Source organism: Zeus faber (genome assembly GCF_960531495.2).
Source record: "Zeus faber genome assembly, chromosome: 12".
Taxonomy (NCBI): Eukaryota; Metazoa; Chordata; class Actinopteri; order Zeiformes; family Zeidae; genus Zeus; species Zeus faber.
In genome coordinates this window covers 10298603-10317773 of record NC_137196.1, presented here as the reverse complement: position 1 = coordinate 10317773, position 19171 = coordinate 10298603, and the positions used below count along the sequence as shown (strand labels likewise).

Below are 19171 nucleotides of genomic sequence, written 5' to 3'. Positions count from 1 at the left end.
TGCCATGGTGGGTGGGTGGGGGTGGGGGGCCGAATTACAAGGATTTAATTGACGCGATGGAGTGAGCAGGAGGGCAATTCATCGAGAGATAGGGGAGAGGTGTAGTATAAGTAGGTAAGACAGCCCGAGCTGCGGACGAAGAGAGAATCTTGGTCTTTCATTGGCCGGCCTGAGTCCTCTCCCCGCAGCTCTTCTTGCTTATGAGCTGGCTCAGATCCACCAGCTCCCCCAACTCTCCCCGCACCAGCGCCCCCCTCAGCAGAGCCCTGCCCAGGCCGGGGGTGTGCTGCTGGGCGGTGTAGGGCAGGCCGCTGGGGGCCGGCATGGGGGCCGGAGGCAGGGGCACCATGCCGTGGCTGCTGAGGATGTATCCCTCCGGGGCCGGCCAGCGCAGTGGCAGGGGCTCCCCATTCTCCACCGGAGCGCTGGGGGCCGAGACCACCCGCCGACGCTCGGGCGAGTCCTGTGGGGTCATCGGGTAGACGTACTCCCCAGCGGACTTTCTTAGGGGTGCTTTGGGGGTCCCCCGCACGCCTTTCTCCTGCTTGCTCAAGCAGACGTAGTGCTGGCGGGGCATGTCGTTCCCCCGGCCCTCGCCGCCGTGCCTCCCCCCTCCGCCCTGCTGGAACAATCTGGTGGTGAGGTACACTGAGGGGGGCATGCGGCAGGGGGAGCCCAGGCTCACGGAGCCCCCTCCCAGGTAGGTCTGGCTGGTGTCCCAGCCCCCAGAGTTGGAGTCCGAGAGGCGCAGGCCCCGGCGCTTCTGCTGGGGCGTGTGCTCCGGTGTGGGCAGGAAGCCGGGGTCCAGATCCCCGGATTTCACCCAGCCATTGGGCATGACGAACAGCGTCTCCCCACCTTGGGTACAGGGGCGGTCCCCGCCACCCTGCCGGGTCACGCTGAGCACGGAGCCTCCCATCCCACTGCCGTTACCCAGCAAGCTCCGCTCGCGCCGCTGGATGGAGGACTGCGGAGTGTTGCCGTGGCGGCGGTTGGCGGGCTTATGAGCCATGATCCAGCAGACCGCGAGGCCAGACAGCGCGGCCCCGATGGTGAAGGCCGAGACCGCCGAGGCCACCAGCAGGTTGAGGGAGACCAGACTCTCCGGTTCGATCAGTAAGCTCTGCTGGAGGATTCCTGGAGAGAGAGACACGATTATGTAGATGGAGTTTCTTATTATGGGTACATTTGTCCACAGGGTACAGTTCGAAATTACTGTTATGCTGCCTTACACTATTCTCCAGCTACTAAATAGTAATTTCACCCCTTGCGGGCATAAAATGGATTATCATAACTAAAATAACACTCTTAATGCATTAGTGTTGTTTTTTTTTGCAGAGCGGATTAGGCTAAAACTTGTCTCCTCTCGAGCCTTTAGGCTCTTCGGGATTGCGGCTCGGCAAGGCCTGCACTTGTCATTAGCCCGTGCTCCAACCGCAACAGCTGACTCTCCATTCCTCCTCCCCTCATTCTGTTCCTCTCCTCAAAACATTTCCATCCTTCCATCCTGGCCTGTCCAGTCTCCCAGTGCCGTATTACCATTACCTCAGTGTTTCCACCCGGCCATAATCACTCCCATCTGCAGACACAGCAGCACATGCCTGTCTCTGGCTCTGGCTCTCCGAGGCTTCTCACCACTCGGGTCACAGTCTGTCAGCCTTGCAGTCTAGCATTGCAAAGTGCCGGAGCGATTGGTTTCCGGAGACCGGGATAGAAAGTAGATGGTCATATATCACTGTAAAACTGATGAGGCTAAAGGAGGTTTGGGAAAGTGGAGTGTTTTACTGTAAAGCAAAATACACATGTGTAACTAAATGGGTTTGATCACTTTGGGATGGACCTCAGACAGGTCCATTCAGGGTTTTGTTCTTTTCCTGGAGAGGAAAAATGATTTGGGAATGGTCACCAGCAACTTGGCTCGTTTCACAGCTTAGCATTTTCAAAGTTTTCGGAGCCTCCTCCCTCCCGGCCGCTGCAGCGCTGACATTTATGTCTTAGATTTCGGTGACATAAGTGTTTGATGTTAGCCCCTTTCCAAGCGAGCTTACTGGCCGCCAGCCTCCACCTATTTCCCTGCCAGAAGCTCGGCTTTGAGAGAACAAGCCATGGTCGCGTTTGACCGGCGTCCCGTCTTGCAGCCTTGAATGGTCTAATGGGAGCGACACCTCCTTCACACCCTCTCTAATTAAACCGTCACTTGCAGGGGTGGTGGTGGTGGGGGCTTTAACCAGGGGGAAGTGAAGGTGAAACTTCAAAGAAAATCCCTTTTACACTCCCGCCTTTCTCGCCGCTGACAGAGCTGTCACAAAGACTCAGTTGTGGACATGCCATTCCTTCCTGATGGACTTAAATTCAGCAAAATGACATAGGGGGCAAATCACATTTCACGCTGGATAATGAAAGCTGTGACAAACTATGACAAATTTGATGGATATTATCGTTTGCCATTGCATTGAGTTCTCTCTCAGAACATTATGTTCTGAGAGAGGGGTGTTTGGGGTGCGATGACTCATTGGGCCACTAGATGGCGACTGTTTCAGCGCAGCGACCACCAGCCATGCAGCGTCCATGTCGTCCTGCTGCAACCTACCATCACAGTCCCCGAGATGAGAGGTGGTGTTGCCGTACTCCACGTCTTGCTGAAAAGGCAACCTGGAGAAATGATGAAATGTTCATTATAAATAAGATGTGGGTAACCCCCCATGAATTCTAGTCTGTTTTTGGGGGGCACACCGTAGTCTGTTCTAGTTTTGATACAAGAAAAAGTAGAATTATTCCTGTTGAACCAATGATCTGTTAATACTAAACTGGGTTTAAAATTTTCTACTGTTATAGAACTTGGACAATACACTCAATATATTTTACTTTCTAGTATTTAAACTCTCGCATTTCCAACAATAAAAACATTATATCAGTCTTTCACCTGTATCAGGGTAGGGCGGCCAGCCATCTGCCACGTATAACTCACATGCGCCCAGCACTAAAAAGGTCCATAAATCCATTGTGCCAAAGTCGTTTATTCACATTCACCTTGTGGATACCGCCGCTACGACACAAAAGTACCAGTGTGTGTGTGAGCGTGAGTTTACGTATGTGTCACTCCTCCTCTCACCTCGTGCCCGGTCTGAGGAAGGAGCAGGTGCTGCCTCTGGTCCAGCCGCAGTAGGGGTCCCTGGAAGCCAGACAGCTCCTGCGCGCACAAACACACACACACACACACACACACACAGGAAAATGAAATGGTTCCAATTAAATAGACACGAGCAACAGACACATAAACAGAGTGAGTGAGTAATTATCGTCGTGAGTTCTACAGTAATTACTGTTCTTCCCAACACCCACATCTCTGATTGTCTTTGTGAGTGAGCCGCTCATTAATATAAACCCAAGGTTGTAAAAATATATTTTGTAATCAAAAGTATCTCACGCTGCTGAGGTTTGGAAAACAAACAGTGCCTTCCGCCGATTCCCTCTGACGTGTAATAAAATCAACTCATTTCTGGTCCTTTTTTTTGACTCACTTCATGCAGCCCGAGTGCAGGTGGCAGCGCGAGGTAGGAACTCGCACCAGACAGGAGGCGAAGGCCAGCAGCAGGGTGTGGCTGGAGCGATCCAGGGACAGAGACAGGATCTGGCGAGCCTGGGCGGAGTCCTCGCCGCACCTTACGATGAAAAGAGAGAGAGACAGAGAGAGAGAGAGAAAGAGACAGAGAGAGAGAGAGAGAGAGGGAGAAAGAGAGAGAGAGAGAGAGAGAAAGAGAGAGAGGTCAACAAAAATAGGAGGAGGAGGACGGGGGTCTTAGGGATATCTCAGTTTCCAGGCTCGAAACCCACTTGTCGGGGTTGAACCCTTCCACCTCCTCCAGGAAGACGCTGCCGTCCGAGGCCGAGTCCCCACTGGGGACCATGAGGAACTTGAGGACGGTCCCTCGCGTGGAGCCCAAGAACAGCACTGTTCTGTTCTTGTGGGGGCCTGCCTCTGTGTCCACGACCATGGCTGTCAGCTGGTACCTGGAGGGACGGACAGAGATAGTGAAAGGTAGTTATGAATCCTTCCGCAATCCATTTTCGCGGCCATTAAAATGTAATACTCGATATAAAAATCCTTCCGGAGAGGAAGTGAGTCGTTCCGTACCGGCCCATCGTTTTGACCACCCAGGGTCGGTGTCCCAGCAGCGGGACGGTCTCATCCATCAGCGGGTGGGTCTTCACAAAGTTCAGCACCTCATCAGGAAGAGCGGTGGAGGAGCTAAATCTGGAGCCCTGCACGGCGCAGCCCCCCGGCCTGCAGTCAGCGAGAGAGAGAGGGAAGGGAGGGAGAGGGAGAGAGAGAGAGAGAGAGAGAAAGAGGAACGCAGACAGAGCATATACTATATAGGAGATCTTTCTTTTTCTGCTGCTGAGTCAAAGGCGCTGGTGGTCATGGACACGGGGGGGGCCCTTAGGACCAGTCTCTCTGCAGCAAGTGATGCGTTACCTGGGTTTAGGCACCAGCTCGTCGGGCACAGGGGTCCAGATGGACTCTGGGGATTTCTGCTCCTTGAATCTCCCCTCAAAGACGTAGGCCAACTGCTGCATGTCGAACACACACACCGCCGAGCCGGGGATGCTGTCGCAAATAGGGGGGGATACAAAGTTGAGCTGAGAACCCTGAGCTGGAACTAAATCAAAAAATCTGGCCCCAGTAGAATGTAGTTGAATAGCCCCGGTGCTAGGGTTGAACGATTGTTTCTATTTTCATATCGTCCAATCGTGGCTACTCGAGATTGCCGATAGGTGATCTGATCGCCGACGGGGCGGCAGGAGTAGGAGGGAGTGGGGGGAGTAACGTCACAGCACGGCAGTGAAATGCCAGCCAATGGCTCCGCCAAGGGGCAGCCGAAGGGGCCACAGCCACCCTGATACAATCACTGCCCCCCCCTCCTTGAGGGTCCCACCAACAACAAAACAAAACAAATAATAAGTGTGTTTTTTGTTGTAATTATCATCTTGAGCGTGGCTCAGTGTCTGATGGAGCCTTGAAATAATCGAACCGTTAAGCGTTCTGCGAGCAATACAGTTAAAGTTAAGTCAATAAATATTCATAAAAGAGTGTGAACATTTTATTTAAAATATTTAAACATTAAAAAAATCAATTTAATAACAATGTCTCCTCTATTCAGTCCATTCCCAAGTCCATGTGTCTGTGCTTGGTCCGACAACATCACAGCATCATGTTCCATTGAACATTATCATCTTATCTTTAATATCACAATCCAAATCATATCCATATCGTTTACTGCTCTTATGGAGTGCAAAGCAAAATTTTGGTGAGCAGGGGTGTGGAGAAAGGAGATGCGGGGTGTCAGGTCCATGGAAAAGCAACGGCAAACTGGTTTGTAATTAGGGATTTAAAATTCACTCGTCACTCGTGCTGATTAACGGGGCTCAGCGGGCAGACAGGCCGCTCCACCGGAAACATCTCTAAATGCACCCTCGGGTGCAGATTCTAGGGATTATTTTTTAGAGCACCTTAGTTCTGATAGTAAGTTAGTTAAAATTGCCTTAATATCGGCATAGGAAAAACCAATCGTCAATCATCCCTTCAATTGTCGATATACGATCCGATCACCAATCGGCACAAGCCTACCTGGTACAGACTGTTGTTACGATGGAAGATTTAGAAAATTACATTTTTCTCTTTCACTGGACTCAGTTTTTATGGACCTATATTACAACATGCCTTTCCAAATGTGATTCTGTTTGCAAGTTTGTGTGTGTGCGCACCTATTGGGCGGGGTGGAGAACAGCCCCAGGATGACGTCACGCCCCTGCATGTGGATAACGCCACTGGTGGCGTGCAGGAGATTGAAGTAGAAGTGAGAGTCTCCGGGGACGGAGCAGTTGAGCCGCGCCTTCAGGAAGGACGTCCACTGCTTCTCCAGGACACGCTGCGAGCCACCCAGGTCCGCCTTGCACACACGCGCCACGCGGGACACCATCACCTGCGACACCCATATTAAAGATAGATAGATAGATAGATAGATAGATAGATAGATAGATAGATAGATAGATAGATATATAGATAGATAGACAGATAGACAGATAGATAGATACCTTTTCAAGGTGGTGAAACTCCATCGCCATCTCTCTGAAGAAAAAGTAGATATGAGGACCCCACTCCACTGCGCTCACGAAATACGGCTCTGCAGAGGGAAATAAAATGCATACACAAATATGTATATAAAAGCTGGACGACCTAGACGCGTGCCTTGAGGCCTTAAAAATAACGATCCATATTGACGGACGCGGGGCTGGTAAAACAATCACATCTACGCGGACACTTGCCGTCCACTGGGGTCGGCCGTTTAATATTCATGCCCCGTTTAATTTATCATCATGGACAAGCAGAGACACATTATTTATCATTTATTCATGCGGCCATTCCAGCTTTGACCTGTCGGGGCCTGTGTCTTCTTCTTCGCGGAAGTCGGGCTAGATTGATGGCTGCCGGCTTGTTAACACCCGGGACCTGTCAAGACGAACAGCCCTCCGTACGGTCAAATATCGAAGCCCGTTCCAGTTAAATTACAGTTATTAAATCCAGTGGCATACGCTCCATCTTTGCCCTTCACACCTGAGATTATTTTCATTCTACGAGGCTCCTCTTGTGTTTTGGTATTTCCTTCAGACACCACAGAAAGTGTTAACTAATTCATTCCACCTTTGCTTCTTCGCCACCATCCCACCAAAGGTAAGCTAAAGGTCCGGACGGCATTTTGGCGCTGCGTGCAGGTTTGACAAGTACCTCGGAACCACTTGGAGTCGTGTTTGACCGTGCGCAGGGCGGGGCTGTCGCTGAGGCTGCGATAGATCACGGCATCGATGGCCAGGAAGTCCGTCACGGTGCCGGTAAAAAGACTTCCGTCTGGAGGGAGGAGGAGAGGAACGGGCAGAAAGAGACAGAGGCAGAGGTAGAGATTAAAGAAAGGAGGGGAGATCCAGATGGAGCGATAGCGCAAGGTCGGACAGATTAAAAACACAGCCGCCAGAGCGGAGAGGTCCGGCCATAAATCATTTGCAAAGGGAAACACAAGGGCACACGAACAAAAGCTACTGGGCTGGGCGGGTTGCGGAGACGCCGCCAGTCTGAGAGTTCCAGACGCGGCGGTATACCGGAAAACACACGGCGCTGCCCACCTGCGAAGAGCGCCACATTGGCGTGCCGCGGGTCGTACGGGCAGCGCGCCATCCCGCTGACCGTCTCGCCCACCATCTCCAGAGTGTCCCTCTGGGGGGAAAAAACGGCGAAAAGCAGAGCATAAGAGGACATTTATAAGACATTTCATGGAAGGGAAGAGACGCACAGACCGGCAGATGGAAAGAGAGATGGCCGGGGTCTCACGGTGTAGTTGGCGCAGAGCGGGTTGAAGGCGTTGGTTCCACATACGAACAGGCCGCCGTGCTGGCTCAGGAGCACCTTGATAAAATTGCGGCACTCCCCCTGCGAGACGAAAAAGAACAGGCACACGGGAAGAAAAAGATTAGAGGGCTGAAAAACGGCTAAATGATAAATCCCAAAAGTACTAGTCAGGATGCATGAGTAATAACTGTGAGTGGGAAGGATGCAGATTTACACCACTTTCAATTAAATGTCCTCACATCCTATGACTGTATCCTAATCTTCCCAAGTGGTATTTATTAAAGTGAACCGTACGTAATGCTTATACTTGTGCCTGGAACATGGTGCAGATTTAAGCACCTTGCTTCAGGGCTCTATTGCAATTAGTCAGAATCTCCGTCACCGTGTCGTTTCAAAGACTCCCGGATCAAGCTGAACTATCAGTTGTTTCACCGCAGGGCAAAGTCAAAAGTTTCTTTTGATTTAGCTTTTATCCGACCTGTGAAATTGAGAAAATCTCTGACTATCTGGAAATCATAGATTCCAGGGATCCATTTTAAAGGGACCGTCTAACTCTCAGTGTCTTCTTCCTCGCTCGGCAAACTGGGGACTCTGTGTTTTCCTCTTCCATCGACATCCATTTGAAATGACAATGTTTCTCCCCACCCTCCATTATTTTAACTGCCTGAAGGTAATTTACACCCCCCCAGACACGCACACACATTTTCCTCACATTGTCGCTTCCCATCGCCTACACACCTACCCCCCACCCTCGTCTCCCTCCTCAACCGATTTTCAATTACAGTGCCCTCCCCGAGGCGGCGTTGGGTCTCGCTGCTCCGTTTCTTCTCAAATGTTTTCAGGTGCTTACCTTTTTTTTTTTCCCTCCCCTCGCCACCAGTGCACCGAGAGCTGGGGTTTCCGCCCTCGGCAGTGAGACACTCCAAAGTTAAGTTTCAAGGTTTCGTTCAAAATCTCGTAAAAAAAAACCCAAAAACGATTCTCGCGGAGAGCCGCGGAATTATGCGGAGGTGATTTTGAAGCGGCAACAAACTGCGGGGACGGGGTATTACGACGATGTGCCTCTCAAATCCCAAACAAAGAGGGGGGGATCCTTCCCCTTCCCCATCGCCCCCGCCTCGCCCTGCGCGCTCCTCCGTCAAACATTTCAGTTCCAGTAAAACGAGCGCGTATCGGAGAGACGTGAGGTGCAAGGAAACGTGCCTCATGTACGTGAGAAGGATAGGGTTTCTCATATTCATTATGGGATGGTGGTGGCTTTGGGTAATGTTTCACCGAGCCCCGGGGGGATTAAGTGATAAGCCGAATCTGTATCAACAAGATAGAATATCCGCAAATGTGTCTGGGGCGAGACGGGCAGGTAGGAGAATGTGCTGCCAGCGTGTCCTCGGATCGTTGGTAGATGACAAAAACACACGCGAGAATAGATCTCATGTTCGTGCAGGCGTGAGAGAGGGAAATGTATGTGATTTCAAATAGGTGTTGTATGCTTATAAACACTCTCTCGCTTATGTCATTCTAAACACACAGTGGGATTACTAACCTCGTGCTTGCCCTTCATCCTGCAGACCCGGATGTCGTTCTTGTTTGACTCCCACGTTCGCTTCTGTGAAAGCAAACCAATCACAACCAGGAGAAGAAAAAAAAAAAATTTTTCCTCGGTGTGTACCTTTGTGTGAGCTTGAACGTGCATGTGTGTGTGTTTGTGTGTGTGTGTGTGTGTGTTCTCACCTTGCTGTAGAACATTTCATCCCCCGCCATGTTGTCCAGCTCCACTCTGTACAAATCATCTCTGCAAAATACACCAAAATGACGTAAATATCAATCAAGAAATAACTTATTCGGATTTAGTGTAATAGCAAAGTAAATAAATGGATGGGGCGCTTTCATTTGCATACACTGTTTCCAGGACTATGCCGTGTCAGTGTGTGGAAGGCATCGACGCCTCAGTCAAAAGAAAACAGAGAACAAAACAAAATGAAATGAAATGATAGCTGGAATGGCGGACATTAACATGTGTGTCACCCCTGCTGGCTGTCACACAGGGTTGCTATTGGTTACCTGGCTCCCACGTAGAGTGTGCGATTGACTTGGAGAACGGTCTGGATGTGCATCTCCTGTCTCTGGGCCGAACGGTGAGCTCTACCCAGAAACACTGGGTACCTCCTTACCACTGTACGCACGTCGGAAAGGGAAAGGGCAGAACAAAAAAAGCATAAAACATACTGTAAGACTCGCTAAGTTCCTAAGATAAGGGTCCAGTGGTCGGTGTGCAGACCACGGAAACCGCAGCTCATTAATGTCATCCAAGTCATTAAAGGACAGATCGTATACAGATGTGTCTGAGACAAGATGTAAATTGGGCTCCGGTGGTCTACTTTGGCAAAGCAAGATAGACAATTAAAGAACCACCCACAAAATAGACTCAAGTGACAGCAGTGCATCTTCAGTGAAACTGGAGGTAGAACATGCCACAGCCTCGCACAAAAATGACTGGTAAGATCATCTCAATATCTTACATAAGCCCGAGATTAACACTTCTAACTTCCAATGCAGTGAATATTAGCATCAAGACACGAGTGCTTAAAAATCAGGAGGTGATTCTGAGTCCAGACCTATGTCTGCCATAGTTGTGCGATCTCCTCTGATAGCGTCTTTTATCACTGCTATGCAGACGACACTTAAGAAGAAGAATCCCTTTACTAGTCTCACAGGTGCAATGCACTTAACTCACACACAGAGGAGCGGTGGCTGCAGAAATTCAGCCTCTGTGTTTTGGTCCCATCCCAGCTGTCCTTCCTCCAAAGCGCAGCCAGGAGCAGTGGGCAGCCCACACTTCAATTGCGCCGCGGTTGTAGGTCGAGTTGTAGTTGGGACAGCACAGGAGAGTGTTCTGCATGTTTTCAATTGGGGTCTTTTTTTATATTGGAGGAGCCCCATGTGAGCATGGGGAGAACTCCACACAGAAAGACCCCTAACCGAGAGATAACCCACCCGAGCATGGTGCCAACGGCGCCCTAGCCAGGAATCGAACCCAGGAATCTTCTTGCTGTGAGGCAAGAACACGACATCCATCCTCAACCCCTTCACACGCTCAAAAAAGCTGCATCTCTACATGCCTCAACAACAAAAGCGTCAGGGCGTCTCTGCAACCACCCTCAGCTCAATCTCGAGGAAAGAGAGCTCTTTTTTTCTCCATGAGAACGACTGCCCTCGCAGAGGCCCCTCCATTTACAGTCGAGAACACTGCATTTCCGTCTCTGGCTGCAAACAACCTTGGGTGAACCTGGACAAACAAACTGCGCTGCTCTGCCTACATAGCTGCGATCTCCCACTCCTGTAGATTTTCACTCCCGAACAACTGCCGAATACGGTACACCCGAAGGAGCACAACTCCTGGTACTGTAGCTCTCTTATGGCCCGGCTTCCTGTCTGTACCGTCAGACCTCAAGTGCGTATTTCAGAACCCTGCCACCCGCCTGGTGTTCAACCAACGGCCATTGAAGTCATCTTTTGACCTCTTTGATAGCTCCTTGTTTCGACTTGAAATCCAATTTAAGACCCTGTGACTCACCTCCATATGACACTTCACTCCAACACCCCACCCTTTCGACCGGCCCCTCCGTGGCTGCATGAACTCATTCAAGTCACAACTCTGGCACCTTAATGGTGCACTGGGCTCAGTGAATGGCTGAATCCATCTTTCCGCCGAGACTGAAGACCTATCTCCACCAGACTCCACCCGCACTGACCTCTCAACCTCATAAGGATCTTCAGGTCCTTCCCACCCTCTGAAGGAGGGGTGACTGTGAAATACCGTACATTCGATTCAACTACCGGTGATTACTGTCCTTATCTGGACAAAAGCCTTAATTGACTGCAAACTTCAACCCCTTCACCACATTCCAATTCTCTGCAAATCAGAGAATTGGAATGCGTTGAAGGGCCTTCATCTAACTTCTCTGCTCTGAGCGCAGAGCAAACAAAATGGATGGACATAAACTTCACACAAGTGCCATCCGAACTGCGACCAGGGAGCCACCGGGTACCATCTCAGACAACAAATGAACACATTAAAAGTGTGAAGTCCCGAAACAATTTTGAGGTTACCCAACGACAAGGCTAAGGGCCAAGAAGAAAAAAAACACAGCTGCCTACTTCACGGGAAGTTGTGTCCGGAAAAATGAAACAATTCCATTATATTCCTCCAGAGCCAGCATTGCCAGGGACAGTCATGTTTTGAAGTGCTCTTTTGAAGGATCTTTATCTCCGAGGGGGATTTTGTGTACTGTTACGTAAGTCATATTATTTTCCACCTTACAGTGCATTTTGAATGGGCATTAGGTACGGACACAGGGATACATCATCGGACTGTGGGGTGGCTCAAAAAGAGGTGGAGGCTGTGATCCACGGGCTCCGCAGGGGAGCCTTCATCATCCGGAGACAGAGCGGGAAACGTCTTATTGTCCTTGACTGCAGGGTGAGAGTGGGTGAGCATGGCTATCCATCTCCATCTCCATCCCCATCCTGCCTTCTCTCTCTTTCCTCCATCGCTTCCATCCATCCCCCGGAATCCTCCCGCACCTCTACCTTCCTACATTGGTCCTTTCCTCCTTTCCTTCATTCCTTCTGTGTCTCATCTATTCTGTCCTGGTCTTCTAAGTGTGTGTGTGTGGGGGGGGGGGTTGGGGGTACAGGGACTCTCTATCTATTTGTGGGTCCTGGTTTTTTTTTTGAAAACGGCTCCACATCAAGGCTATAACCTTTGACCTCCCATCTTCGGATTCACCGAGGAGTCATTCATCAATGCTCCACACACACACACACACACACACACACACACACACACACACACACACACACACACACACACACACACACACACACACACACACACACACACACACACACAGGAAAGAACACGTACCCTCTAGGGGAGCGTAGCTGAGTGGGCTTGGCTCCTCTGGGAATGAGCCATCAGCCACTTGAAGCAGGAGAAGAAGAAACGTGAGGGGAGGAGTCGCGGTCGCCATGGCAGCACAGCACAGCACATGCACTGTAAGGAAAAAATAGAGCGAGGAGAAGAGACATTTCCATGACCGGGGTTTTCTGACATTTTGACAAGATTTCTCAGAATGCGGGAGTCGTCAAACATCTCATGGAATCAGGTGTTTTTGGCGGCATGTGCGTGTGTGTGTGTGTGTGTGTGTGTGTGTGTGTGTGTGTGTGTGCGCGCGCCAGAAGTCCAGCAGAGTGAATGCCGCCACCAGCTTGCGTTCACCACAGCGCTAATGTCTTCCGATTGTCCGCACGGAGGTCAGAGGTTTCGGGAGAACGTCTCCATTGTCAAACTGTCTCAATTGATTGGGATGGTCAAAGCCATAAACCACCCCTTGGGACAATACACGCGCCGAGGTAGAAAGGCTGCTTTTGGTGGTAATGCTCATTTGACGATTGTGTCTCCCATATGGCACTCATTGTGTGCGTAAAACCAGTAAAAGGAAAAACCCCCGAGTTCGTTTAATAATCATGAAAGGGAGGAAGAGAGAGAATGGGGAGAGGAGGGAAAACTGGACATTCCTCCACGCCTCTCTCCCCCAAGGTCACAACAGTTCACGAAAAGCTGTAAATCGCGGAGCGCCGAAAGGAACAGAGAATCGGGCCTCCTTAAAACCGTTTAGAGGGTCAGGCGGTCAAAGCGGTCTCACACACACACACACACAAATGCGCGCACACACACACGTGCACGTACGCAGGTCAGTCAGAGAACCCGAGCCACAGTACATCAAGATCCAATTCACCGATAAAATCCTGACAGTGGGATAACATTACCACAGGTAGGTTACTGCCAGACATAAATTCCCACACTCACTCACCCACTCCCACCATGCCACATATTTTTGAATTATCATTATTATTATTATCGTCATTACATAAATATACCATTATTTGGTTGCGTTCACTCAAACCACTCACACTCCGCCGCGAAACCACTCGAGCAATATCGAGCCTATTAACCGCCGGACTCTCTATGAAACAAGCATTATCAAGCATAGAAGCGAAAGAACCAGAAGGAGAGATAAAGATATTAATATGAACATTATAAAGCTTGTGTGCCTCGTCCTGCTGCTGACAGTAAAGCGGATCGATGCGGCGGAGAGCAAAGAGGGAATATTTGCATGTGCGTGACGTTCCTTGTCACATCAACTCGCCTGCCGTGTTCAGCGCACCCCCCCCCCCCCCCACCCCCCCCACCCCCTTATCTCCTCTCATCCTCCCTCCTTTCGCCTGCATTCCGCCTCTTTCTTTCTCTGGCTCTAAATGCTACCGCTGTTATGTTTTTTTTCCCAGAGATGGAACGGCAAGGGTTCGGGAGCCGCGGCCGGTTGCTAAGGTGACCATAAATATTCTTTTGCCGTGTAGGGTATACACACACACATACACTCACGCACAGACACACACGCAAGGATGATGCCGGCTGTATGGCAAGCGCACGCGTGCTTTTTTGATTGACAGTCATTTCAGAAATCCGCACAGAGGCGTTGAGGACCGCGGTTATTACCCTGGAGGGGTGGGAGGGACTTCAAAAGGGGATTCAAGCCGCCTAGAAGGTTGAAGGTTTGAATTCTCCTCCTACCACACATCACACGCATGGATGAGCCCTGGGGGTGGGGGTCTCCGCTGGGACTCCCGCTGATTAAGGGGGGGGATTTCATTACGGTCAATTCCCGGCGAAAATCACAATGTAAGGTTTTGGACGTGAAAACGGAACCTCCTCCGTCCCAGCGGGGGCGAAATTGAATGTTTAACGGCTGTCGTTTCTGAAAGCATCTGGAAATCCCCCTCTCATTAGAGTATGAGTTACAAGCTTGGATGAGCCCATTCCCCATAAAAAAAAACTCTGCCTTTGCCTTTTTGCAGATAATGTATCCTCATTAAGGCACGTATCGATCTGAGCTATTGATCCGTAAGATTAAACATCAAGACACGGGGGGGTCCAAGGCCAGAGTCTCCGCCTGGGCCCCGGGGGCCCGTGATCCGTGGGCAAGGGTGGTATTTTGGGGATGGAGAGAGAGAGAGCTGCATAGTGACAACTACTGGCCGCGTTATCATTTTTTGTGACAAACAAGAAAGGAGAGAGAGAGAACGGGGAGAAATGGCCGAACGAAAAAAGTTGAAGGAAAATCTATCAGATCTACGGTATCGGATCTGGACGAAACAGGGTTTTGGACATCGACCACGGCTATCATGGGATGCAGGTGATGACAGGTGATGACAGGAGACATTCACAAGACAGTGTAATCCCTCCCCTCCACCCCCTGCCCCATTTGCTCACTCTCGCATCATTAACCAATCCGGGGGGGGGGGGGACAGCAGCGAAGGAGCGTGTTCGCCTGGTGACCCCCTTATCACCTTGTTTCCATGTTTGGCGATGTGCCGCGTGTCAGAACGCAACGTTTTCCACCGAAATGTCCCCCTCCCCACCCCACCCTGACAGCTGATCAGGAGAGAGGCGGTGTTGTTAAGAGATTCAAAACCGTTTAGGGATACGATTAAAATCATTATCTCTCGGCCCGATTAGACGGAAAAAAAAAGAATGAGATGCGCAGGTGACCTTTGGTGTGAAGCGAGGCCGGTCATATTCGTCCGAGGGCCTTTCTGCGATTAGAGACGTCCGGCAGGATCGATACGCTCCCGTTGTGTTAAACAGGAGGTAGTAAAAGAAAACATGATTTCATTTCTGAAATGGCAATCGGGGGTCATTTGCTGGACACGGGGAAACGTGGCCAGACTCTGATTCAAAGTACAGTTCATTTTGTTACATACCCAGACTGGTGAGCTGCTGTACTGTAAGTAACAAATGGTGCTTGTCGCACTGTGGGGAAACAAATGCTGCACTCTAAATTAAAGTGCCACACTCTGGATTTTTCAGCCAATGCTATCCGCTACACTGTTATACGCAATTCTTAAATGCCCCCACAAACACCACAAACCTGATGCTGTTGTGTGTGTGTGTGTGTGTGTGTGTGTGTGTGTGTGTGTGTGTGTGTGTGTGTGTGCGCGAGTGTGCATGAGTGTGAGTGTGGCTACATAATAGAATTCCTCATACATTTCTCCATGGCATTGACACCGCGCCCTCGCTATAACAGAACTGTATGTTCTGATGCATAGAAGGGAGTTTGTCCTTGTGATTAAGCCCACAGGCGAAAATTCTCTCTCTCTCTCTCTCTCTCTCTCTCTCTCTCTCTCTCTCTCTCTCTCTCTCTCCCTCTCCTCCTCTCTCTGTGTCTGTCTCTCTCTGGCTAGCTGCAGCAGCCACTCTAACTCGGTGCCTTTGTTACCGTAGCAACCGATAGCAAAGATGGGAAGAGGCTGTCTGTTGCGGTGGATGTAGAAAGGGGTGAAAGCGGCCCGGCCGTGCCTCTCATGCCAACAGATACACATACATTCACATAATCACAGTATTAAACATATAAGTACATGGGTGTATGTGTGGGCGGGTTTGTGTGTGTGTGTGTGTGTGTGTGTGTGTGTGTGTGTGTGTGTGTGTGTGTGTGTGTATGTGTGTGTGTGCTGGGGGGGGCGGTGGGGGTTGGGGTATAAATGAATAAATAAATGAGAGAAAGGCATTTTGTTTCCGCTTGATCTACACATTGATTGGCACCCGAGCGCTCATTTCAAATCGATAGATCAACAATGAAAATTAATATGCTCTATATATGTGATCAACGCATTGATTACACACTACACCCTGTAAATAGAATAGACGGTTTTCACCCCTATGAATACACTGTGAATCGACCCAACAATTATTATTATTATTTTCTTTAATGTATTTTCTTTTATTCATTGATTGATTTGTATTTTATTTATTTGTTTTGTCTATTTATTTACAGAAAAAAATATATATTTTTTTACCATAGCTTTGTTATATGTCATTGTCGATATTATTTAATTTCATATTTAGCGAATGTTATTCATGAATGTTCTCATTTTGTTTAGATATACAATGCTATTACTATGAGCTCAAGGTGTGGCGATGGTGCAATAGGGGAGGGGAGAAAAGCAGTTTGAGTGGGGAGAAATATATTGTAAAATTGTATTATCAACTTCAAAAACAAACCAAATAAATAAAAAGTCTTGGACCAAAAATAATAGGCAGAACTTTATTTTCCTGGTGTTACGAGCGTGGAGCAGGACAAATATTGAATAACTCCGCTTTAATTAATCATTCCGGGGAGCGGAGCGGCATCGACACTCCGGCGCCCGTTTAATGAAGCGCCGACCCCGACGTGTCAATTTCCTGGAAATATATACTCTGACGTAAAAGATTTTTTATTTTTTTCCAAGACACCGGCCCTCTCATCTCGACATATAAGCGGCCCTGTATAGCAGGTTAAAAGCCCTGCTGGAATGAAGCACCATGCCCCGAGGACAGCACGCACAGACAGGGATAAACCGGGAGAAGTGGGTCACCTTCTCACTTCTTCACTCCAAACCCCAAAAGCACTCCGGCTTCATTAATGGACTTAAAGGGGCATTACCGCTGGATCTCCAGCTTTGGAAAGTGTCGTCGCCATCTTTATCCGAGCCTGTTTAGTGGAAGCTAATGGAAGGGCAATTTATGGAGCGAAGGTAGCGCTATTTTCTGGTTTGGATTGCGTAACTTGACTGTAGTTGAGCAGGAAGACCTACACAGAAGTGTCCCGTCTTACATCTTATCAAGGTGGAGGCGATGGTCCTGGGAGCAGGTCCGATCAGAGTGAAAGGTCACATATTATTCTCCTTTTCAACAAGTTAATGCAGGTCTCTGAGGTCCCCAAAACATGTGCTTGAAGTTTTTTTTGCTAAAAATACCACTCAGGTGATGCATTCCAGCCATTCTAACATGCCTCTATACTCCTCTGTTTCAGTCCTTTTCTCAATGGGCTGTTTGTAGCTTTAAATGCAAATTAGCTTCTGCTCCCCACGCCCCACCCCGGCTACATGCTGCTTAGCCTGTTAGCTTCCACATAGTGCCCGAAAAAAAATGCCGCACCTTCACAGAGGTAGTTCTAAAGACACTCAGATGGGCGGTATTATTCTAATGAGCCCCCACTTGACGTTGAAGCAGGAGGCAAATCTGAACGGCCTGTTGAATCACAGGTTTTCTGACCGACCCAGCTCGCAGTAAACTGACTGGGTTGTCTCATTTCGCAGTTTGTGTATTAGCAGGCCCATCAGAGACCCAAACGTATGTCCACAAGCACTGAAAAGGCTTTCAGAGTTTTTCATAATTTGCTGACCTTTAAGAGAATCTGCCTTTGTATCTTTAAATATTGTAATAAACATTAGATCGACGGGGTCATTTATATGCTAATGGAAAAGATTGCTGACTGCACAAAGCCTTGATGTGCACGCTATCTGCGCATATGTGTGTTTGAGACAGACGGAGGGAGAGAGAGGGGGGTGTAGGACAGAGAATGGAAGACAGATAGAGAGAGAATTAAGATAGAGAGTCAGACGGACACAAAGACTCGCAGGCAGAGAGAGGGAGCGAACGAGCGGAGATAGCGGCGGAGAGCGACCGCGAGATAGGGCGAAGAGGGGAAAGGAGGAGAGGGAAGCGGAGGAAAAGTAATACAGACAGAGCGAGATAGAGGGAGGGGAGAGGGGAGAGGGGAGAGGAGAGAGGGGAGAGGAGAGAGGGGTGATATTCCCCTGGGTTCGTGCCATAGGTAATTAAAATAGGATGGACACTGCTGGAGACCAGCCAGGGACAGAGAGAGAGAGAGAGAGAGAGAGAGAAAGAGAGAGAGAGAGAGAGAGAGGTCCATCTCTTTAGAGACCTTCCCTCCAATCAGAACATCTGCCTGAAGCTACTGGGATACTGCTGATGAACACGCCAGCTCCTGGATTTTATATATATATATATATATAGTATCCATAAAATATACATATATATAAAAAATATATATCAAATATATATACATACTTGTATATATCACACCCATACACACTAAACACACAAAAGGCTTCAACATGGATAGAGAACATGAAGCCTGAAAATGTGCCTGCAATAAAGAGAGCAAGGTATCTACACCCTCACATGGAAACCAATCTGCACACACACACACGCACGCACACACGCACGTACACACACACACACACACCACACACACACACACACACACACACTCTCTCACACACAGACGCAGTTTTCTATTCTCCTGTCGCCGTATCAAGCTGCAGCAAGGGCAAACGTTGCTAACCGGAGCCTCGACTGCAGCAAGCACATATACATTCAGCGCACAGCTCTGAGCTGGAGGCCGGCGCATGAGTATGCAGTACACACGCTCAGACACACACAGAGTCGGCCACGCACACACACACACACGCACGCACGCACGCACGCACGCACGCACACACGCACACACCAACACGCACCAGCCACGAGCAACTGACGAGAAGGACGCAAGCCGTAGATTTGGGTTGTGTGAACATACACTTACCCAGAGTTCAGCCTTTCATTATCCACTTCCCAGATAATCTTTACAGTATGAATAGATGTGTATTATGCGAGTAATGAGGGCTTTTCTCGAATATGGGTGTATTTTCCCCCAACACAACACCCAGGAAAACCACTTCCTCTGTTCAAAAGGTGCATCCACGTAACACCAAAGAACACAAGGCATTCTCATATTTCTCATATCTGTCGGTCGTCCCTGGCTACAGCTCCTCTGGTTCCTCCTCCCCGCCCTGCAACACAGCCCTGCTACTACATGATGC

At 49.4% G+C, this 19171-nt stretch overlaps 1 protein-coding gene across 1 annotated transcript; it reads right to left on the bottom strand.

Moving 5' to 3' along the window:
• Positions 1-99: 99 nt before the first annotated feature.
• On the bottom strand, positions 100-12444 carry LOC307237858 (semaphorin-6B-like). The gene is made up of 16 exons (XM_080010641.1): positions 12330-12444; positions 9464-9575; positions 9134-9194; positions 8946-9008; positions 7385-7483; positions 7180-7270; positions 6788-6907; positions 6097-6185; positions 5767-5984; positions 4478-4609; positions 4136-4285; positions 3835-4011; positions 3522-3662; positions 3113-3190; positions 2591-2652; positions 100-1137 (listed from the first exon to the last, which is right to left on the bottom strand). The coding sequence occupies exons 1-16, from the start codon at positions 12433-12435 to the stop codon at positions 158-160; spliced, it is 2679 nt and encodes an 892-aa protein (XP_079866767.1). The 5' UTR covers positions 12436-12444; the 3' UTR covers positions 100-157.
• Between the last annotated feature and the right edge of the window lie 6727 nt (positions 12445-19171).